Source organism: Lycium ferocissimum, chromosome 3 (assembly GCF_029784015.1).
Source record: "Lycium ferocissimum isolate CSIRO_LF1 chromosome 3, AGI_CSIRO_Lferr_CH_V1, whole genome shotgun sequence".
NCBI classification, from domain to species: domain Eukaryota; kingdom Viridiplantae; phylum Streptophyta; class Magnoliopsida; order Solanales; family Solanaceae; genus Lycium; species Lycium ferocissimum.
Window position 1 is genome coordinate 67,631,245 of NC_081344.1, and position 19,262 is coordinate 67,650,506.

Genomic DNA, 19,262 nt, shown 5'->3' on the forward strand with positions numbered 1-19,262 from the left:
TATGATTGAAACTGTCGTATTTATAGTGGTGGATCACGCGTTTAACGCGCAAGAGGGGCATTGGGTATAATTAGCCCTCTAATTAGAGGTGATAAAATTAGCCCATAAAATCATAACCCACCCATTAATTAGCTCAATCCATTTAGCTAATATTTAGACCAAATTGATTCATGAGAAATTTTGTCAAAATATTAGTATCAAGACAATATTTTTTTTATTTGATGTGTTATATATAGGTATAGCCATAATAAAAAGAATAATTTTATTCGGTACTAAATAAAGCAATTAATACTTAGTACGTATTGGGCAGATTGAGTTTTCACCCGCTTTTTATCTCATTTTAACAAAACATTTCTGCCCAAATAATTTTTGCGTGGGTCAATAATCCACCATTTATTAACGCAGCCTATTTTAACCAAAGAAGATTCAGCCCAACACATCTATTTGCCACCTCTGGATATAATTGTCGTCACACTGATTATTCGAGAATTACAATCACATGCAGCTAAGAGCACAGGTAGGTGCAAATTGCTCATCGAACGCAAAGTATCCCTCCCTTCCAATGGCTCTATAGCGGACCACTTTTCTTTTTAAAAGTTTACTAGAGAATTTATTAAACTGAAAAGAGTATTGATAGAAGATTTCTTTTTCTCTTTTGGTTCCAAAAATAATACTATCTCAGATATGCTAAGTACAGTATTTATTTTGAACAAATGCAAAGCTGACACCATGAAAAAAGTAGCATGATTAATTGTTGTCACATTTTCCTTTGTTTTCTCTCTCTTCTTTGATCTTTCCAACTTACCACCCTCGGTTTGTAAAATTTAATATAACAACTCAAGAAATGGAGGAGTGTAAGCAAAGATGGGAATAATATTTAGAGGAGTCTAAGCAACGATGGGAATAATATTTAGAGGACGTCTAAGCGAAGATGGATGTAACTGCAATTTATTTTCATTTGATTTTTAGGTTACATCAATCACGGCTAGAAATAAAGGTTTTTAAAACGTTAATGAAAAAATTTGTGTTATAAAAGCATGATTTTTTTTAAAATTCATACCAGTAAGGCTTCCTTTGAAAAAAACGTATGGTGGAAAACGGATTCCCATTAAAAGGCTGGAAAAATTTCTAATTTCTCCGTGTGAAAACATTACTATTTAGATTTTTTCTCCCGACATTTAGTGGGAAATAGCCATTAAATATTTTTCAGTAGAAAATCAGTGGGAAAATAGAGATTTTTTAGTAGTGAATAAGTACCCCTAAACTAAGGTGGGATTTGATATTTAGGAAAAGTTCAGGAGGCTAATAGCATCCCGCAGAGACAAAGTGGGTAAGTTGTAAGTTGTAACTAAAAATCCGATCTTAGCTCAAAGGATATACTTATGACTTTCTCCTATATTATCGATTAACATAGTACATTAGTAGTAATATATATGATTATATTTTATAGTAGTATCAAATTATCATTAAATTATCTATCTATCTATATTATTTTAAAAGCATGAATATAAATATTAATTGACCAAAATATCCTTCAAATATTAAATGACTTTTATACTCTTTTATCTAACTTTATCATATTTCGATTGGCTATTTTAGTAAAGAAAAAAATACACGTTTGAAAATAAAATCTTAAACAAATTAAATACTACTTCTTAAATTTGATTACCAATCCAATTGAGATATCATGTTTAGAGCCTGTTTGGATGGGCTTAAAAAAACGATGTTTTATAAAATTTATAAGAAAAAAAAAATAAGTTGGCGTAATACTTATTTTTTTAAACATAGGTTCTTTTAAATAAGCTTTAAGCCAATTAAATGGGCCAATTATTTTTTTGTACTTATTTTAAGCACAAAATGGTTTATAATTTTTTGAGTCAACACTCAAAAAATCTTGAAAAATTTATAAGCTGTTTTCAACAACTTATAAGTCAATCCAAATGGGCTCTTAGATGAGGAAATATCACTAGTGGCCTTATTGGTCTTATTTAACTAGTAGTCTCACTTGGACGAAGGAATATAATTGGAATGACTTCCAACTCTAAATTTAGATCTTTCTTGTGAATCGAACATATAAATACTTGTACAAATTAAATTAGGTTACGTTCATATTTGACAAAATAGTGTAAATTTTATGCATCGTCAGTTTAAATAATTCTTTACATTATCAGGTCATTTAAAAGATATCTACAGATAAATATTCTTGAAATGTGAGATTTTAAATTGTGAAAATAAAAATGTTACCTACTACAACAGAGAAAAATGACCTAATGATGTAAAAATTATTTATATTATTGTGGAGTAAATCCTATGATGACATGAAGCACCTGGCATGGTAAATTGCATTTTAATAGTGTCCTCACCAACTTTTATGCAATGTATATGATTTAGTTAAAATATATTTAGACTTAGACACTAATTAAGAAATTTAAACAATGCCACATGATTTAAAATAATAAGTCTACTCATTTTTTGGACTTATTTTTCTAATACCATGTGGTAGTTTTTTTCTGATGGATCAGGTCTGGTTCGTTTTAAAAAATAGGTACTTATTTTAAAGCCGCAGAGATATCTTTTTAAATGAATCAGACAACCCACTAGAAAAAATTTGTCACGTGGTTTTAAGAAAATAAGTCTACTAAAAAAAAATGGGTAGACTTATTTTTTTTAAGCCACATGACATTTTTTTTAATTAAAAAATAAGTTAAATGATTTTTAAAAAAAATTCGTTGACATAAAGGGTATATTTGCACCATCTGTGTAATGACAAGGATATATATATGCATCACTTTTTTAACAAGTGGTATATCTGTTATAAATCGCAAAGTTAAGGGGTATATTTGCACCTTTGTCCTAAAATAAATATATAAAGTATATAATACAAATAATATTATCCAATACTCCCTCCAGATCAAAAAAAGAGTCCACTTAGACTTTTTTTCTTGGATCAGAAAAAGAGTCCATTTAGCAAATCAAGAAAGAATTAACCTTGTTTTTTCATATTTGCCCCTTTTAAGTGTTATATGATTAAATCTCAATGCCTATTTAATTAGGGATAATTTAATCAATTTACCTATTTTTGTCTAGGAGTTAATATTTTCTTAAAAGGTGTGCAAATGGCTAAGCGAACTCTTTTTTTAATCCGAATGGAGTATTTTTTACTATAATTGAAATTGTCTGAGAATAGCGTGCAACTGTATGTTTGTAGAGATTAATATTATAATAAAATAGTATGAGTGACACATAACGAATCATATTCAGGACTACCTGTCAAGGCTTGGTGTTCAGTTAAATGCTGAGGGGGACAAATTAAAACAAAACGAGTGATCTGCTTTTGCTGCCCCTTTCAATAATGGGAGTTCACATGTAAACAGTTATCTAATTTATTTCGCCAGATCACCAAAACTAACGTTACTTACGCTTGCACTACACGTTTGCGTATTTTCTGAAAGAAGATGCTATGAGTATATTTTATAATTATATGCACTTCTTTTTTGACAAATTTGTAAAAATGATTTTCCTATAAGGTAAGTTATTCTGATGATATTGACGTCCAGTCGATTTATATATTATCCCAGGTTAGTATGATTTTCTAGATTTACTTCCTTATTTGGTGCAAATTTGTACTCATGATACATGCGTAATTTGTTTGTTTGTGTTAACATTATTGGGGCTCGGAGATATCACATCAATAAATAACAAAGGGGAGGTGAATATACTTTGCTTCTAAAGACCAAAAGAGTGACAAATTTTGAGTAAATGATTCATTGAATGACTACATTATGAATCTTGCATCTTACTTTGACTAGCCTCTCCTTTTAGTTTAACAGAAGTAATTAGCAGATGCGGAGGCAGGATTCGAAGCTTGTGGGTTTGAAGTTCTAATTCTTTAAAGTTAATGGGTGCTTAATTAATAATTTTTATATAATTGACAAAAAATTAATACAAATATATGATTCGGACAAAAGTTGCTGGGTTCGGCTGAACCCGCACCGAAAGGGCTAGCTCCGCCCCTGGTAATTAGGCATTCCTTTAATAATGTACAAAAATATTAGGAACCAGACCCATAAATAGTTTAATATCCCACCTCTGCTAGCTTTACTCCATGAATGGACCGTTATGAAAGCTTTAATTTGTTTTAAAAATCCAAACTTTTTTTATCTAGTAATTGATATAATTTTCTATTTAAAAGTTGAACCGATTAAGTTTAAATATTGAATTCGGTCCTTAAAGGAAAGCAAGTTTCTCATACTCAAAGGTAGATTTTTAAGCTTTGAAGTAAAAAAGAATAAATTACACTTTTCTTTGAAGCGAAGGGAAAGAGGATAAGGAGAGGAAAGTTTATGTAGTGAATGTCAAAGGTAAGGCGCATTTCGATTTAATTTTTAGATTTTAGAAGAATTCAAATTAGAAATCTGTTTGAAAAACAAGTTCTTGCTTGGATTTCTTTAAGTTGTTTGAAAATATTTTTAAACTTCAAAAGGCTAGATCATATTTTTATACACCTCCATTTAGAAATGGTTTCAAACCATGTTTGGACATGCAATTTGGATAGTTTAAGTTGTATTTGTCACGATCCAAACCGATGAGTCGTGACGAGTGTCTGACCTCTAGCGACCAAACACCCCTAAACACATATCTGAACCATACTGAACATCAAGGGCCCATAAATGGCATAAACTGATCTCGTAAAAGGAAAACATCAAAACTCTGTACAATCATATTGAAGAACAGTGCAAGCCAGCTAGGCCGCTACATATACTATACACAAAAGAATGGGAGCTGACAAGGCTACATCATTTGACTAATACATATAACTGTCTACAGACCTCTATTGGAATGAAAGCTGTAGAAAGGACGGGACAGGGCCCCGTCATACCCATATGCATATACATCTCAAAAGGGTGGCATACCAAAACTGACTGCAGCTCCGGATCAAATGGAGCGCACTGACCACTGCTAGATCTAGAGGTCCTACTGAGCTGGACCACCTGTCTATCTACCTGTACCTGCGGGCATGAACGCAGCCCCCCGAGCAACGGGGAGTCAGTACGGATAATGTACTGAGTATGTAAGGCATAAGAACAACATATATATATATATATATATATATATATATATATATATACACACAAGAATCATGAATAAGATCTGAACTCATAAGCTGAAATGACTATCTGCATGTACTTGTACGAACTAGTATTTGCATAAATCTGTGTAACTGACAATGCCACTGTGGGCGCATAATATGCATGCTCATGCTTATCAATGAAGGTCATACATCTATATATATGTGCGTGTATAACGCCTGATATATGTGTGTGTCTAGCGCCTATTTCTCTTCTCATATCATATCGGCCTCTCTGTGGCCATCATCATATATATTGCTGCGGTACGTGCAGCCTGATTCTCATATCATCATCATGGTAGTAATGCGTGTATAATGCCTATCTCTCTTCTCATACTCTCTATATATCTGATATTCGCGTATATAATGCCTTCTGGTCACGGGTCAATATACATAAATATATAATGAGTGTAATGCATGAGTAAACTGTATACATAGAACTGGCTACTAAAACTGGACCCATGAACAGAAGAACACTCATAAACGAGGTACATGAACATCAAAGACTGAAGTACTTCTAATGCTTTTAAGAGTAGGGTAATATGGAAGCTCGCTTACTCGCTTGTTGACTCATATCATAGGATCATGCCAAAGGAAAGAAATGATAGCCTTAACATACCTTGAAGTATATCCAATCGTCCAACTTCTACATCTCGAACTTGCAAGTCTACAATTAAGATAACATATGCCTTAATTAGACTATTTGCCTCGCTTACTAACCATCTTTAAATACATATAGAGCTTAAAGAATTATGGACAACATTTCCGTTGTAAGCTCAACAACCCTTCAACTTCCCATTCAATCCAACATCAACTACAACAATAATAACAAAACTCATATATATATATATATATATATATATATATATATATATATATATATATATATATATATATATATATATACACTCAAATTATCCCCAATCATCTCTTAAAATAGCCTCAAGTCACTACCTTGCCCTTCATCCACTTACCACTTCCACAAATACCTTCTCTTTACTTAAAATCGCTAAAACTCTTGATAATAAACTCAAACACAAGGGTAGAAATCATTTACATACCTTGAGGGGTCTAAGATTCCAAAGATCAACTTCAACTCCAACCCCCTAAGCTTCACAACTTGAAGAAACCCTAGGAACAACCTTCTTCTTGACAAGCACGGGTTCACGGGCTCGGATCTTACCAAATCTCCACTAATAATGATGGAAAATATTGAGAGGGAAAATATTAGGGTTTTTCTGATTTGGAATGGAGGAAAATAAGAAATAAGGTCGTGAACCACATATTTATACTTGGAAGCCAAAAAACTACAGCGGTCCGGTTCGACGAGAGGTTCAACGACCCGTCGACGTGTCGACCGTCCGTCGATCCGCCCCTGCAGATTTCTAGCTGCCGAACCCTGTCGACGCCGCACAACGACGGTCTGTCGAACATGTCGACGATCTGTCGACGATGACTGGTGTCTGCAGGTTTTCTCAGGTTCAGTTCAGATCGCGTCGATTAGATTCGCTCAACTTCTAATCCTGCAAATTGCCAGGAATACCTGCTGGTACCCTTGTACACGGGACAAAACACTTTCTATCTCCAAACTCGGGCTCGGGTCTATTCCAAAGGCATACTCGACTAGAAAATCATAGGTTCTCCTACGGCGAAAACGAGAGGTGTAACAGTATTTTCTCTTATAGACATAAAAACCCCCACAAATTGTGAAAACTATCAAAACATTCGCAATTCTTATACAATCTTACCAAATGAGCAAGTCATAGTTCATAATAAAATTAGTACACTACTAGACGACCTTTCTAAAAAATACAACATCAATTAATCAAACTTTAGTTCAATAAAAACGAAAATTTAACATGAATAGTAATGTAACTACTCTTTAATATAATCCTCCCATATAAATTAAAGGTTGGTAGACATAAATGAAGGTTGGTGGAAGGTAATGAGATTGGTAAATGATTGATGGGGGTAATTGTTAAAAATATCTACCAACTTATAGGTCTTTTTTTATAAATTATAAACTTATGGTTTAAATTTTATATTTAAAAAAGTTGAAACCATGGTTTCAAACCCCCAAATCATGCATTTTTGGATGATTTGGAATTTGAAACCATGAGTGAAAACGCATGTTCAAATCTTTGGTTTGGAGTCATAGTTTCAAACCATGATTTGAAAAGGCATGGCCAAACGCCTACTTAGGTTGAGTTGATTTCTAACTTTGAGAAGCAAACTTATACTGATTTAGCTTTCTAACCAATAACTGTTACAGTTTCCATTAACGAGAAAGCTTATCAATATTTCAAAACCAGAGTGTATATTTGCTTTCAACTTTTGCCCACAAAAACATAAGAGATATTGGAGTTGTAATTAATAACTTTTTCCTTTCTTTTATTCTCCTTTTGTCTATATATTTTCCGTTAAAAAAGAATGTCACTATTTTTTTTTTTTTTTTTTAATGATCAGTCTATTTAAAAAGAGAATGACATTTTTCTAAATTTGGAAACTATTTAAGTTAAACTTCCGATTTTTTCTTAATGATAAGTTTTTATAGCTACACAAAATATTACAATATATTTAAGACCACAAGTTTTAAAAATCTTATACACATACAAAATAATATATCATATTTAAGACCATAAGTTTTAACCATCTTTCGTTCTTTTATATAAATACTTCGTCTTGTTTTTCAATTACTGGAAGGAACTAGATATTATATAAATTTAATATGCATCATTACAAGTAGAAGTGATAGAAGCAATGACGGATCTAGAATTTTCATTGATGGGGTTCAAAAAATAAAAATATAGTGACCGGAATTTGAACTTGGATCCTCAAAGTGAATTTTGAACGCCCTAGACCACTGAACCAACCTCTTTTCTTGTATTTAGGGCGTTCAAAATCTATATATGTACATAAACAATGAAAAAATACCTTATATATACGGTGTAATTTTTTGCCGAGGTGCTCGGGTAGATCCGCCCTCGGCTAGAAGCACTTGCAAGAGTATTGGAAGAATTATTTACTAACTAGTTGTACAGAATACTATCTGCAATTATAACCTTAGCAAAATAAGTTCTTAAAGTGTCTGCCTACACGATGGGTATAGAAACACAGGAGGAACTACATAACACGCTCTGCTTTAGCTAATATACTCGTCAATTGATTTTGTCCCCACTAAGTATGCTTAATTTCCAGGCTGACCAACTTGAGCAAGTACCTGCCGCTAGTCATGTCAATTGAAAAGGAGGGAATAATATATGTAAATTAGAAAAAATTTACTCTATGCCTCACATAACTGTTATAAGTTGTGTGAGGTTATGGGATGCTGCTTCCCCTATATCCCAAGGTGGATTGGAAATCTTGCTTCATGGACCTATTACTAGGCACCAAATTCATATTGTGGTTGGCAATCACTACTAGAAAAAGTTATTTTTCTCATCGACAATCGTTAGGAAATTTATGTTATAAAGCATGATTTTCCTACCTCATTCTCACCGAACCAGCTCACTGGGAAAACGCATGAAATGCTAGGAAACTTCATATGAGAAACATGTTTCCACTGAAACGCTGGGAAACTTCATACTTTCCGTGTGAAAACACTATTATTTAAGTTTTTCCCACCGACATCCAGGGGGAGATAGCCACTGAACATTTTTCAGTGGGAAATCAATGGGAAAATAGAGATTTTATAGTAATGAATGCATCAAAGGCTCTCAACAGCTGACAAATTAAGCAAATGGGGCATTCAAGTGATGACAGACTCTGTTTTCTGTGAAAATGCAATAATTGAGACTCATGATCACCTCTTCTGCCACTGTGGATATTCTAAATATGTACAAAATTATTGGTACCTGGCACAATGAAGTAGGTTGGTTGGCAAAGAAGGTGAAGAACAATAAACCAAGAAATTCTATACTTAGTTTTCTCTTCTCAGCAATTGTCTATCAACTTTGGATTGAGAAGACACATTGTGGGGCAAAACATAGTAATTGGGCACTATACCTAAACATGAGTTTACATAGATATAAGGACAGTCTGAGTTTATAACAGACTGGCCACTTAGAGCTTTTTAATGTTATTTTAGGCTATTTTTGAAGAATCTAGCTAAGTCCAAAGTTAGCTGTACATATTTGCTTACTAGTTAAATAAAATATTTTCATTTGACCAAAAATAAAGTGTGTGAGGTTCTACTTCAGAAATTAGTGAACTTAAAAGTATAAAATTTGGGTCTATTAATTGATGAAATAAAAAGAAATCTCATTGTACAACTTATTCCTTTGAATTCACCGATTTGTGAAATTAAAAGGCTTAAGTTATGTGAGGTACAAAATAAATCTCCTAACTTTTTACTGACTAGCGAATGAACAGGGGTTTGGCTGGTCTGTTGCCGTCCATGGGGAGACAAATTAGAGTACTACAAATTTTCCCACTCAGCTTTTTCCCCTGCTACAGTTTGTTACTCTTCCATTTCCCATCTACAGTAACTGCTCAACTCTTCAGAAAATTAGGTATATAGTGTCAAATTCCAAATTCCCATGATTCATCCGATTCTTGACGCTCGAATATTTCCTTTCTGTTAATCAATTCTGACATTGGCTGCCACTGTAACTTTATCAGGTCCAAGTTTCCACTATCTCTTCAACTTCAAGCTTTGTGATAACAATTCATGGCTATTCATTCTTTTGCCTTTTGCTTCAGTGGAATATTCTCTTCAGAAATTAACTTAATTTGTGTGTAATTAAGTACACTGTTAGAGTGTGTTTCATATGGAGGATAACATTTTTCAGAAAATATTTTTTAATTTTTTCATGTTTGATTGATCAAAATATTTTCTTCTGAAAAACAAGTTAAACATGAGTAGAATGACTTCCTGATGGAAGTAGAGAAAACTGTTGGGTGTGTGAAAAAAGTAACATATTGATAGCTGAAAAGAAAAAATAGCTACTTATGTTAGATTGTTAATGGTGTGAGGCCTTTAGAAAAACCACGGGGATAAGTCCAAAGTGAACAATATCAGTTTAGTCCAACAAAAACAAGTGACCCACCACCCCTTGACCATCTATGGTGCCCGTGACTTGCAAGTCGGAGTTTTATCATAAGAGCATCTAGTTGATGAGTAATTGAAAGTTCACTGGAAGTTCGATATTAATATCTAGGCATATGGAATTATCAGATATGAAACAGGATAATGAACAGGTAAAATTGGGGGAAAAGAAAAATGATGGAATTGTAGTTAATGAAATAGCAGGAAAACGGCAAACATGTTACGGAGTGGTGGGCGGAAAAAAAAAAAAAAAAAAAGAAATAAAATGGTTTGTGTTATAACTTTGAATTTTGCAAGGTGTTGTTAGATCATAAGCCGGAAGCGAAAATACATATGGATCATAACGGGTAGAAATGACTTTTATGTTGACTTCTTCATGCTTACCATTCTCATTTACAGTCATGATCTATAATATTTGAACTCTCTTTTGACTGTTTTTGATGTGCATATGTCATGGAAAAGTTCCCGGTGTGATTGTTTCGATTATCTATTAAATCTTGTCGATTCTATGTGTATTTATACTTACTTATTCGACCGTATTTATTTAAGGAAGAGCATTGCCAAATGATAATGGGCCATTACAGGATGAATCTGCCCTTGTTGTGTTGTGTGCTTTGAAGAAATGCTCGTTGATTTTATTCCCACCTCAAGTGGGATATCATCGTCTGAATATCTCGTCTTTGTGGTCCGTCAACTTTCATTGGGAGGTAAAATATTGCATTTTTTTCTTTAGTCTTTCTGAACTTTAGGTATTGATCCTTAATTAGAGAACTAAGCTGATATACAGGACAGCTCCCCACGGTTCACAAGTGTACATAGACATAGCATTTAAATCAGGCATGTGTGGGACTTCTAGCTTGACTACTCATACATTGTCAGCCCTCATTCTTTTGGTTTAAGCACAAGTTTATGATTAACTCTGTTTGTTATCATTAACTTGTTCTGTTTATAATCTGGCTCCTATAACTATCTTAGTCATCAGGAGAGTTTAGAAGTACCAAGACCATTCACATGATTGGAAACTATGACACATTCTTGCAATTTCATTATCCCTAATTCATGGATCTGAAGTATTCATTTATGAAACATACACTACCCAAAATTACCCCTATTACTAAGGTAATACAACACCTAAATAGCGTAAATGCATGTCAACTTAAAAAAAAAAATAGACTATTTCTAAAGCTGACTTTATAGCTTTTGCATATATAGTATCTGTACAAGAATAGGCCTTCTTCTGTTCTAACAGTGCAAATTCTTCTGCTCTAAACTGTAAACTGTCTTTGTATGCATCAGTCATCTCCTTATTGCTAAAATGTCATGTCCATCACTGCATCAAGTGAGCAATTTGTGGTGGAGTTACAAAAGCATGATTTTATGCGTTTCATCCAAACTACGAAATGTATTTCTACCCAGATAGCTTTGCTTCTCGTGGAGATTCTTAACTATTAAGACTTCTCTATTCGTCTGCTATTGCGAAGATGTATATTTATTCTATGTATCTTTGGCTAGACTACTCGATTGTGATAGGTGATGCAAACTATACTCTGGCAGGCAAAATTTTTTCGTTATGGTTCCATATGTTTAATTTCAGAACCATGCAAATCAGCTCATATTGTCCTATGATCTCAATTTGAGGCTTCACTGCATGGCCATCTGCAGAAAGTGCTAGAAAAGGCATGCTTAGCATATGGGGAACTGCTGATAAGGTATTTGTTCCCAAGTCTCCAATGTGAAACATGACTTGTTAATAGCAATGTTTGTAGTTAATGTTGGAAGGAGAGTTTCAGTTAAAAGTATTGTACTTTTAAATGAATATGGCCCCCCTGATGTTTCAGTTACCTGGGATCACCAAATATGATGATGCTGATGTTCATAAGTTGTACCGCCCGAATCTCTGGTTACTTCTCGGCACTGAAGGTCCAGAAGGTTGCCAATATTACGCCAAGGTGAGCTTCTAATTTCTGGTAAAACTCATTCTTAATTATTAGTCTGCACTCTGCATGCGTGTCAGTTTGTTCTTCCTTGTTGTATGTTAACCTGATTTTAATGTTTCCTCTCTTCACAAGCTGTTGATGTGTGTCAACAAAAGGTTCAGTAATCATGTATCAGACTTGAAGATTATCACAGTGTAGTCCTTCCTGGTTGGTATAACTGTAGCTTTTGAACCATTTTTTTTTTTTTTGCGAGACCATAAAATTTATCCAAATTCCAAAGCATATTGATCAATCACTAGTACACTTGGTTCTCATTCCTTGAATTATTATTGCCTTAGTCAATACTCCGACAACATTCAATATTATTCACTAGATTAAAACAGGGCTATAATGCCTAATTCGGTTTTCTTTTGTCAACCATAATGAGGATGCAAATTAACGGCTATTTCTTGGAAAGCCCGTTAGAGGTTATTTGAGGCTTATTTTTCTCCTTCTGCTTGACTATTCAGAGTTTTTGATAAATAATTTATATTTCAAATTTTCAGCTTGTTTGACAACATCTTGCTCAAATAGGATTAAACTACATGGTAACAATTGTAAGAACATTAAGAATTATGTGCATCTTTGGGGCAAATTTTTTTACTGAAGCACTGGTCAGTGGTCATGCCAGTAATCACCTTCCTAAGATTTCTAGTCATCTGAAATTGCATGAATCATGAAAAACAGGAATTAAGTGGACGAGTTAAGGTTTTAAAGGTGGATTCTGTGGATACAACGGGTGCTAGAGATGCTTGTGTAGCTGGAAATTGGAATATTGTCACAATTAGTGCTCCATTATACTTTCTTTTCTTTTGTTTGTTGAGTAGTCACTTCCCTTATTAACTCCTTCACCTTCTCTATTATCTCTTAAGTACCTGGCGTGTGAAATGCTTCTTTCACCTGCTAGATTCTGTTTCTTGTGTGCATTAGAATCTGCTTATTCAGGACGTAGAAGATTGAACGACATAAGATTATTTGAGTGTAGATGTGTATATTCTACTCTAAGATTGAAACTTCTTATAATTAGGTACGAAAATAATTAATTTGCTTGTACGATCTAGCGGTAGAAAACAGCTAAAAGATTAATATTTGGCACAATTATCTTGCAAACTAAGTACTAAAGGGTGGACCACCATACAAGCAAATGATTCAATGGAACCCGTTTTGTCAGGCCAACTGTTTTTAAGCAAATTAGATATAGAATATATACTATGATCGACCAGTTCGGCACATATCTGATCATAATATATTGGCAAAGGCTTCAAAACTTAAGGCAAAAGTTGCTGGCACAAGAAAAAAACTAGCCACGTCAATTAGGTGCCAGTACGCTCATTTGAAAGCATATGAATAGGAATAATTGTGGATTTTCATCATATAGTTTAACTCTTGCAATGAATTTGGAGAGGTTTGCGCTGATCTAGGAATTGCTTCATATCCATTAAAGAAAATGTTATACCTAGCCTGTATTAAAAAACACAGTTCAAGTATCAACTTTTTTTGAGTTTCCGATGTGAGAGTTTCCTACCTAAATTATTAACAACTAGTTTGCAAAACACACCTCAAAACTGATAGTTGAGGTGTATTTTGCAAGCTAGTTGGTGATAGTTTAGGTACGAAAAGTGAATAAGTGATAGTTCAGTTGTGTTTTGCAAACTAACTCATGATAGTTTAGGTAGAAAACTCTCACATCTGATAGTTCAGGTAAGAAACTCAAAAAAAGGTGATACTTGAGGTGTGTTTTTTTACCCTTAACCCATTATTATATGATGTTTGGTGGATTAAATCTCGATACATTTAACAATGAGAAGTTATTGAGATAGGAAATGTTCAACATGTCATTTTAAAAGCATGAGAGAGGAGCAATAGCGCTTGAGTGTTTTTTATGATATGCGTTAATTATTTTTCCCTTTATTGTTTGATGCAACTATGCTTATTAATCAAATATTGGAAACTTTTAACTAATTTAGATGCACAAATTCAACTTGGCTTTCATTTGGGGTTTGTCCTCTCTTTTTATGATTCAAGATGACAGTATAGCCTGTTTAATACTACTAGTTATGATTTATGAGTCTGAATTATTATAGGATGAAAACAGCTCCAGCACAAAATGTTATAATAACTGACCACGTATGGATGCACATTATTCATCACTTTGGTACATTGTTGTATTTGAAAGTAATCCTAATTCTTGGTTTCAGATACAATTTCTTTAATTGGTCCCTCAAGTATCTCAATTATGAATTTGTTATTTCCGTTAATGATCTTTGATTATGGATGGCTATCTCTCTCTCTCTCTCTCTCTAGACCCTTTTAGAGTTTATCCACAAAACGTCCATGTCCTAAGGCTAAGGGTATCCATACTTTATTAGAGATCTCCCCCTTTATAACTCCAAAATAAGTCATTTTCTTGGATCTAAGTGACTGAAAATTAGACTAATCACAAAGAACAACAAACTTTGCCATATTCATTAGAAAAGATTTGTAAATAAAAAACAATAGTTAAAGAATGGCTGAGGCTGAAGATCCACAAGACATAGCTGATCGAGAACGAATCTTCAAGCGTTTTGATGCAAATGGTGATGGACAAATCTCTGCATCAGAACTTGGAGAGACCTTGCAGGCCCTGGGTTCTGTTACTCCTGAAGAAGTTAAGTATATGATGGATGAAATTGACACTGATAAAGATGGTTTCATTTCCTTTCAAGAGTTCACAGATTTTGCTCGAGCCAACCGAGGCTTGATTAGGGACGTTGCTAAAATTTTCTAGTTTCCTCTTTGAATATATCTCACCATTTTGTTATGGATTTAATTTATATGCACTGTCTATTAGTGTATTTTAACATGTAGTAGGTATTTGCCTTATTTTCCTGATTATTTTTTCTCATTTAATGGGTGGTTACTTGTAGTTTTGTTTAGGCAATATGATAGTGTGAAGATTCTTTTATTCAGTCAGGGTATAGAAGTTAAAGTCGATATCGGTCCATCAAGAATTTCTCCCGTCTTTTTTTCTTGTTAAAGAAACCGTTTAATTTTTAGTTAAACTGTAACCTCCATTTTGCTTACATCATATTGAGGTGGACTGTATGTATCTTTTTTCATTTAATTTGTGTGGTATACAACAAAATTTGTCGTTGTTTTTTCATCCTCTTTCCCTCCTATTGTGATTTGTGACAGCGTGCAGCAACAAGTTTGTCTAATCTTATATTTGGATTTATTGTTTGGGTCCCATGTGAGGGTTGAGCTGTCTTGGTTTCTTCCGTGCCATATAATTGCAAGTTGACCTGAATTTTGTTCGTTGGGCATGGCATAATGTTTGCACTTTCTGAACCATTCTGTCTTAATTATCTAACCTAAATTGGATCGATCAACTTCTGTCGTTGTTTTAATAAAGAATGACGTATTTGTGCACGATGAGTAGAGAATAGGCATGAGGGAATATGATATCGAATTGGATATATGGATGAGAATCTCTCTTCTTTTCTACTTTTTTTTTTTTTTCCTTCCAACGCGCACACATACAGGGATAAATGCAATATTTAGACATTGTGAGTTTTGAACTGAAAGAGCATATTTAAAATGTTTGCCTAACGCGAGAAAGTTTAATAGTTAAAGAGATTTGGATAAACCAATTTTGCATATTGCGTGATTTAGAATTTGGTGACCTACTGTGGATTGTGGGATACTGCTCCTGTATTTTTAACCTGAATGGTACTGAAAAAAGGTAGTGTGGGACAAAGTTTTCTTGGAGGTGAAAGCAGATAATAAGAAGAAAGAAAAACATCAAAGGAAATAATAAGAACTGCCCACCAATTTACTCTTTCACTCACCAAGTAGTAATACAGAATTACATATCTAAAGTAGGCTGACTATGGGCCTGCCTAAGATAGCCAAAATACAAGGCATTTAGAAAGTCCAAAGGAAAGATTAACTTGCAAGTTGCAAACAAGAAAAGAGGTTAAATCTGGTAGAATGTTTCTTCTCTAATCTTGGAAAAAAGAAAATCCATATTTTTTCCTCAGAGTTGGGCAAGAAACCAGTATGTACAAACACAGAATTATTAAATTAGGCACTTTTATCTACACGTTAAAGAGCTTACCAGTTATTGTCACACTACACTTTTTCCTTTCAAGTTGAATGAGGGAATGCCAAAGCAAGGATAAAAAATTAAGATTCACCCTTTTGTTCAACAACGATAAAGGTCATCGTCGTCAAACTCTGTAACTCCTAGCATTGCCAAAGCTAAATGACTCTTCATTTCACTTCTAGTCTGCTGCGATTGGTTGTAATCAATTATACAGCCGTTACTGGGCAAAATATTATTCTTCCTGTTGATGGAATCAGATTCTCTGCCTCTCAACATGTCAATGATCTCATCAATGTCAGGCCTTCGAGATTCTTCACTGTGTATGCATGCTGCTGCTGCTTGAACCATCCGAGATATTTGGTGCAAATTCTTTCGAGGAAATTTAAGTCTTGGATCAAGAACCTTTTCAAGAACATTTTGCTGTAGTAGTGGCTTTGCCTGAACAGGAGAAACATCAAAATTTAAAAATCTGCATAGAAAGTTGGTAATGCCCAATTTAACATCTTCTAAATTTTGAAGGAAAATCTAAAGAAGGATAGGGAAGTAACAGAGACTTAGATATCAAAATAAGGCCAAATTGAAGATAAATATGAGGCAACCACATACCCACAAAACCAAGTTTTCTTCTCCTGGTCCTCTTTTCGCTTCTATTGGCTTCCGTCCAGTTAATAGCTCCAACAGGACAACTCCAAAAGCATAAACATCAGTTTTATCAGAAACTTTACCATGCTGAAAATATTCTGGAGCTAAGTACCTGCAAGTTTAGTTTCAAACCCTGGTAAAATGTAGGAAATTTTTTTGTTGTTAAGCAACATCAGGAACTTAGTCATTGTTATGCTAAAGAGTTTCTCCAGATAGAAATCATACCCAAATGTTCCTTTAACAGTTTTGCAAAGGAAAGGTACTGAAGGTGCAGGAGTCCATGTAGCTAAGCCAAAGTCACACAACTGCATAGGTCAACCAACAATTAGCATATAGCACAACTGACTAGTAGTATCCAAGGGTTTTAGGGTGAAAATCATAGTAGATTAAGATTTACATCCCGGCCGAGACAAAATAAAAGAAGGTGATTTTCTTCCCATCTACCTAAGCATTTATGATAGAATCGCTCAGTAATGGTGGAATAGTCGAGCTGCGAGCGAGCGGGCCCAAAAACCAACATTATTAAAAATATTACTGTTGGCTAGTAGATCCACCTAAGATATTGACAACAACCTAATTGAGATTTTTATACGATGTCCTTTTCATTACCTTGGGTGTCTTCTTGGATGAAAGAAGAATGTTTGAGGGCTTGATGTCCCTGTGAACGACACACCTCTCTGTCCCATTATGCAAGTACCCAATTGACTCTGCAATGCCAACAGCCACCTTATACCTAGCACACCATGTTAGTGCTGGACCACCTTTACCTCCCCTCTTCTTCCCTGTCAAGTAATTGACTAAATTTAAATCCAACTTAAATACCGTACATCAAATTAAAAAGTAAAGGAAAGCAAGAAATATTTTTACCGTGCAAATACCGCTCTAAACTTCCACCAGATACATATTTATACACCAGAAATAAACCCTCCTCTGGATCAATGCAAAAACCCACAAGAGGAACAATGTATGGGTTATGAAGAGAACTAGCAATCATCAATTCTCTACAAAAAGCCTTTGGAGACTCCTCATCCTCCATATCTAAACGCTTAATCGCAACTGTAGTCCTCAAAAATCCCACTCTTCCTCTGAAAACATAGCTCAAGGCTCCTCTTCCCAAAACTCTACCTATCCAAATTCAAGAAACATAAATCAAAACACATCACAAAAATCCAATTCAAGAAACACAATTGAAACAGATGAATGGCAAAAAATAAAGGGCTTTTTCATTTTTGGCCTATCGGCCAAAATTAATTACTGGGGCTAGCCAAAACCTATACACTGATTATGTATACTATATGTCTATTTATGCGTATTGTATGTATATTATACCCCTCCGGCTCAATTTATGTGACATAGTTCATATTTCGAGAGTGAAAATTCTTTATTTTGACCGTGAATACAATCTTTACGATTTTGAAAAATAATTTATATATTTAGAAACTGCATAAAAGTACTATAAGTCACAAATATTAACAATTTAAAGTATCTAAAGGGCATACCAACAAACCGCATTCAAAAAATTTCTTGTTTGACTCTTGAAAAGCAAAAAAGTGTCGCACAAATTGGGTATGTATTGTTATACTTAATATAGAAAACATATACATTTACCGGCTATTATGTTTTAGAGTTCCAAAAATGTAATTATCCCAAGAAAGAAAAAATCATGAAATTGACCGTACCTTTAGAAAAATTTCTAGTAGCAGAAGCAATCTCATTATAGCTGAACCTAATCAATGAGTTCACAACGGGAGAAATATTCCTCTCTAAAGACTCAACTTTCCTCCATTTCATCTCTTTCAACTTAGGATCAGTCAAACCACTATCCAAATTCACCATCAACACAGTAGCAGAATTAGAAGTACGACCATGATTCACATTCATTGACTGATCAACTTCAACTTGAGTACATAAAGTGAACCTAAAAGAGGAATGAGCTGAATGTGGATCAGCATTACTCAACTCTGGACCACCACAACCTCCAGCTTCTGCTAATAACCAAGCTTTATTATGCTCCAAATGAACTGAATTCTTGCCATTTTTATCTTCATTTTGATTCTTGATAGCTATTCGACGTCTTCGAGGTGGGATAATACAGGCTAAACCCAAATCCCAAATCATTTTGTAGATTAAAGACTTGATTTTTAGCTCATAGTGATGATCAGTGTTAGTGGTTAAAGTTTGAGTGTTTGAAGACTTGTGATGAGGGTCTAGAGAGTCAGTACAACTACTTGGGGAATACCCCATTTTTTCTCTTTTCGTGAATTGGATCTCAAAAAGCTACACGAAAACCAAGAAACTAACAGAAAGAAAGAATAAATAAAGAGAGAGAGCGAGCAACTTTGCTTGAAGGAGAGGAGAGAATTAAATTCCTGGATAGAGAAAGAA

The 19,262-nt window shown here is 34.0% G+C and overlaps 2 protein-coding genes across 7 annotated transcripts; one reads left to right on the forward strand and one right to left on the reverse strand.

Moving 5' to 3' along the window:
• The first annotated feature begins 9,328 nt into the window (after positions 1–9,328).
• Positions 9,329–15,290, forward strand: LOC132050496 (polcalcin Nic t 2). Of its 6 annotated transcripts, none has more exons than XR_009413433.1 (4): positions 9,329–9,639; positions 9,749–10,882; positions 11,730–11,884; positions 12,014–14,643. XR_009413433.1 is itself a non-coding variant. In XM_059441759.1 (4 exons), the coding sequence occupies exon 4, from the start codon at positions 14,658–14,660 to the stop codon at positions 14,916–14,918; it is 261 nt and encodes an 86-aa protein (XP_059297742.1). In that variant the 5' UTR covers positions 9,481–9,639; positions 9,749–9,865; positions 10,725–11,884; positions 12,014–14,657; the 3' UTR covers positions 14,919–15,290. The 6 variants fall into 6 exon arrangements, 4 of the variants coding, with proteins under 4 accessions (XP_059297742.1, XP_059297743.1, XP_059297741.1 ...); XR_009413434.1 differs by having other exon boundaries at positions 9,749–9,865; positions 10,729–11,884; XM_059441759.1 differs by having other exon boundaries at positions 9,481–9,639; positions 9,749–9,865; positions 10,725–11,884; positions 12,014–15,290.
• A 653-nt stretch (positions 15,291–15,943) lies between these two features.
• Positions 15,944–19,262, reverse strand: LOC132050497 (probable serine/threonine-protein kinase PBL7). Its single transcript, XM_059441763.1, has 6 exons — positions 18,557–19,262; positions 17,745–18,002; positions 17,487–17,659; positions 17,103–17,182; positions 16,842–16,989; positions 15,944–16,673 (listed from the first exon to the last, which is right to left on the reverse strand). Exons 1-6 carry the CDS (start codon positions 19,119–19,121, stop codon positions 16,335–16,337), a joined length of 1,563 nt encoding a protein of 520 aa, XP_059297746.1. The 5' UTR covers positions 19,122–19,262; the 3' UTR covers positions 15,944–16,334.

Bases quoted from the DNA above. Each gene is read 5' to 3' on its own strand.
- LOC132050496 (XM_059441758.1), top strand. From the start codon at position 14,658: ATGGCTGAGGCTGAAGATCCACAAGACATAGCTGATCGAGAACGAATC.
- LOC132050497 (XM_059441763.1), bottom strand. From the start codon at position 19,121: ATGGGGTATTCCCCAAGTAGTTGTACTGACTCTCTAGACCCTCATCAC. The intron at 17,660-17,744 runs GTAAAAATATTT...ATTACTTGACAG, and splicing joins TTTAGAGCGGTATTTGCACG to GGAAGAAGAGGGGAGGTAAA. The intron at 16,674-16,841 runs GTATGTGGTTGC...TCTCCTGTTCAG, and splicing joins AAGAAAACTTGGTTTTGTGG to GCAAAGCCACTACTACAGCA.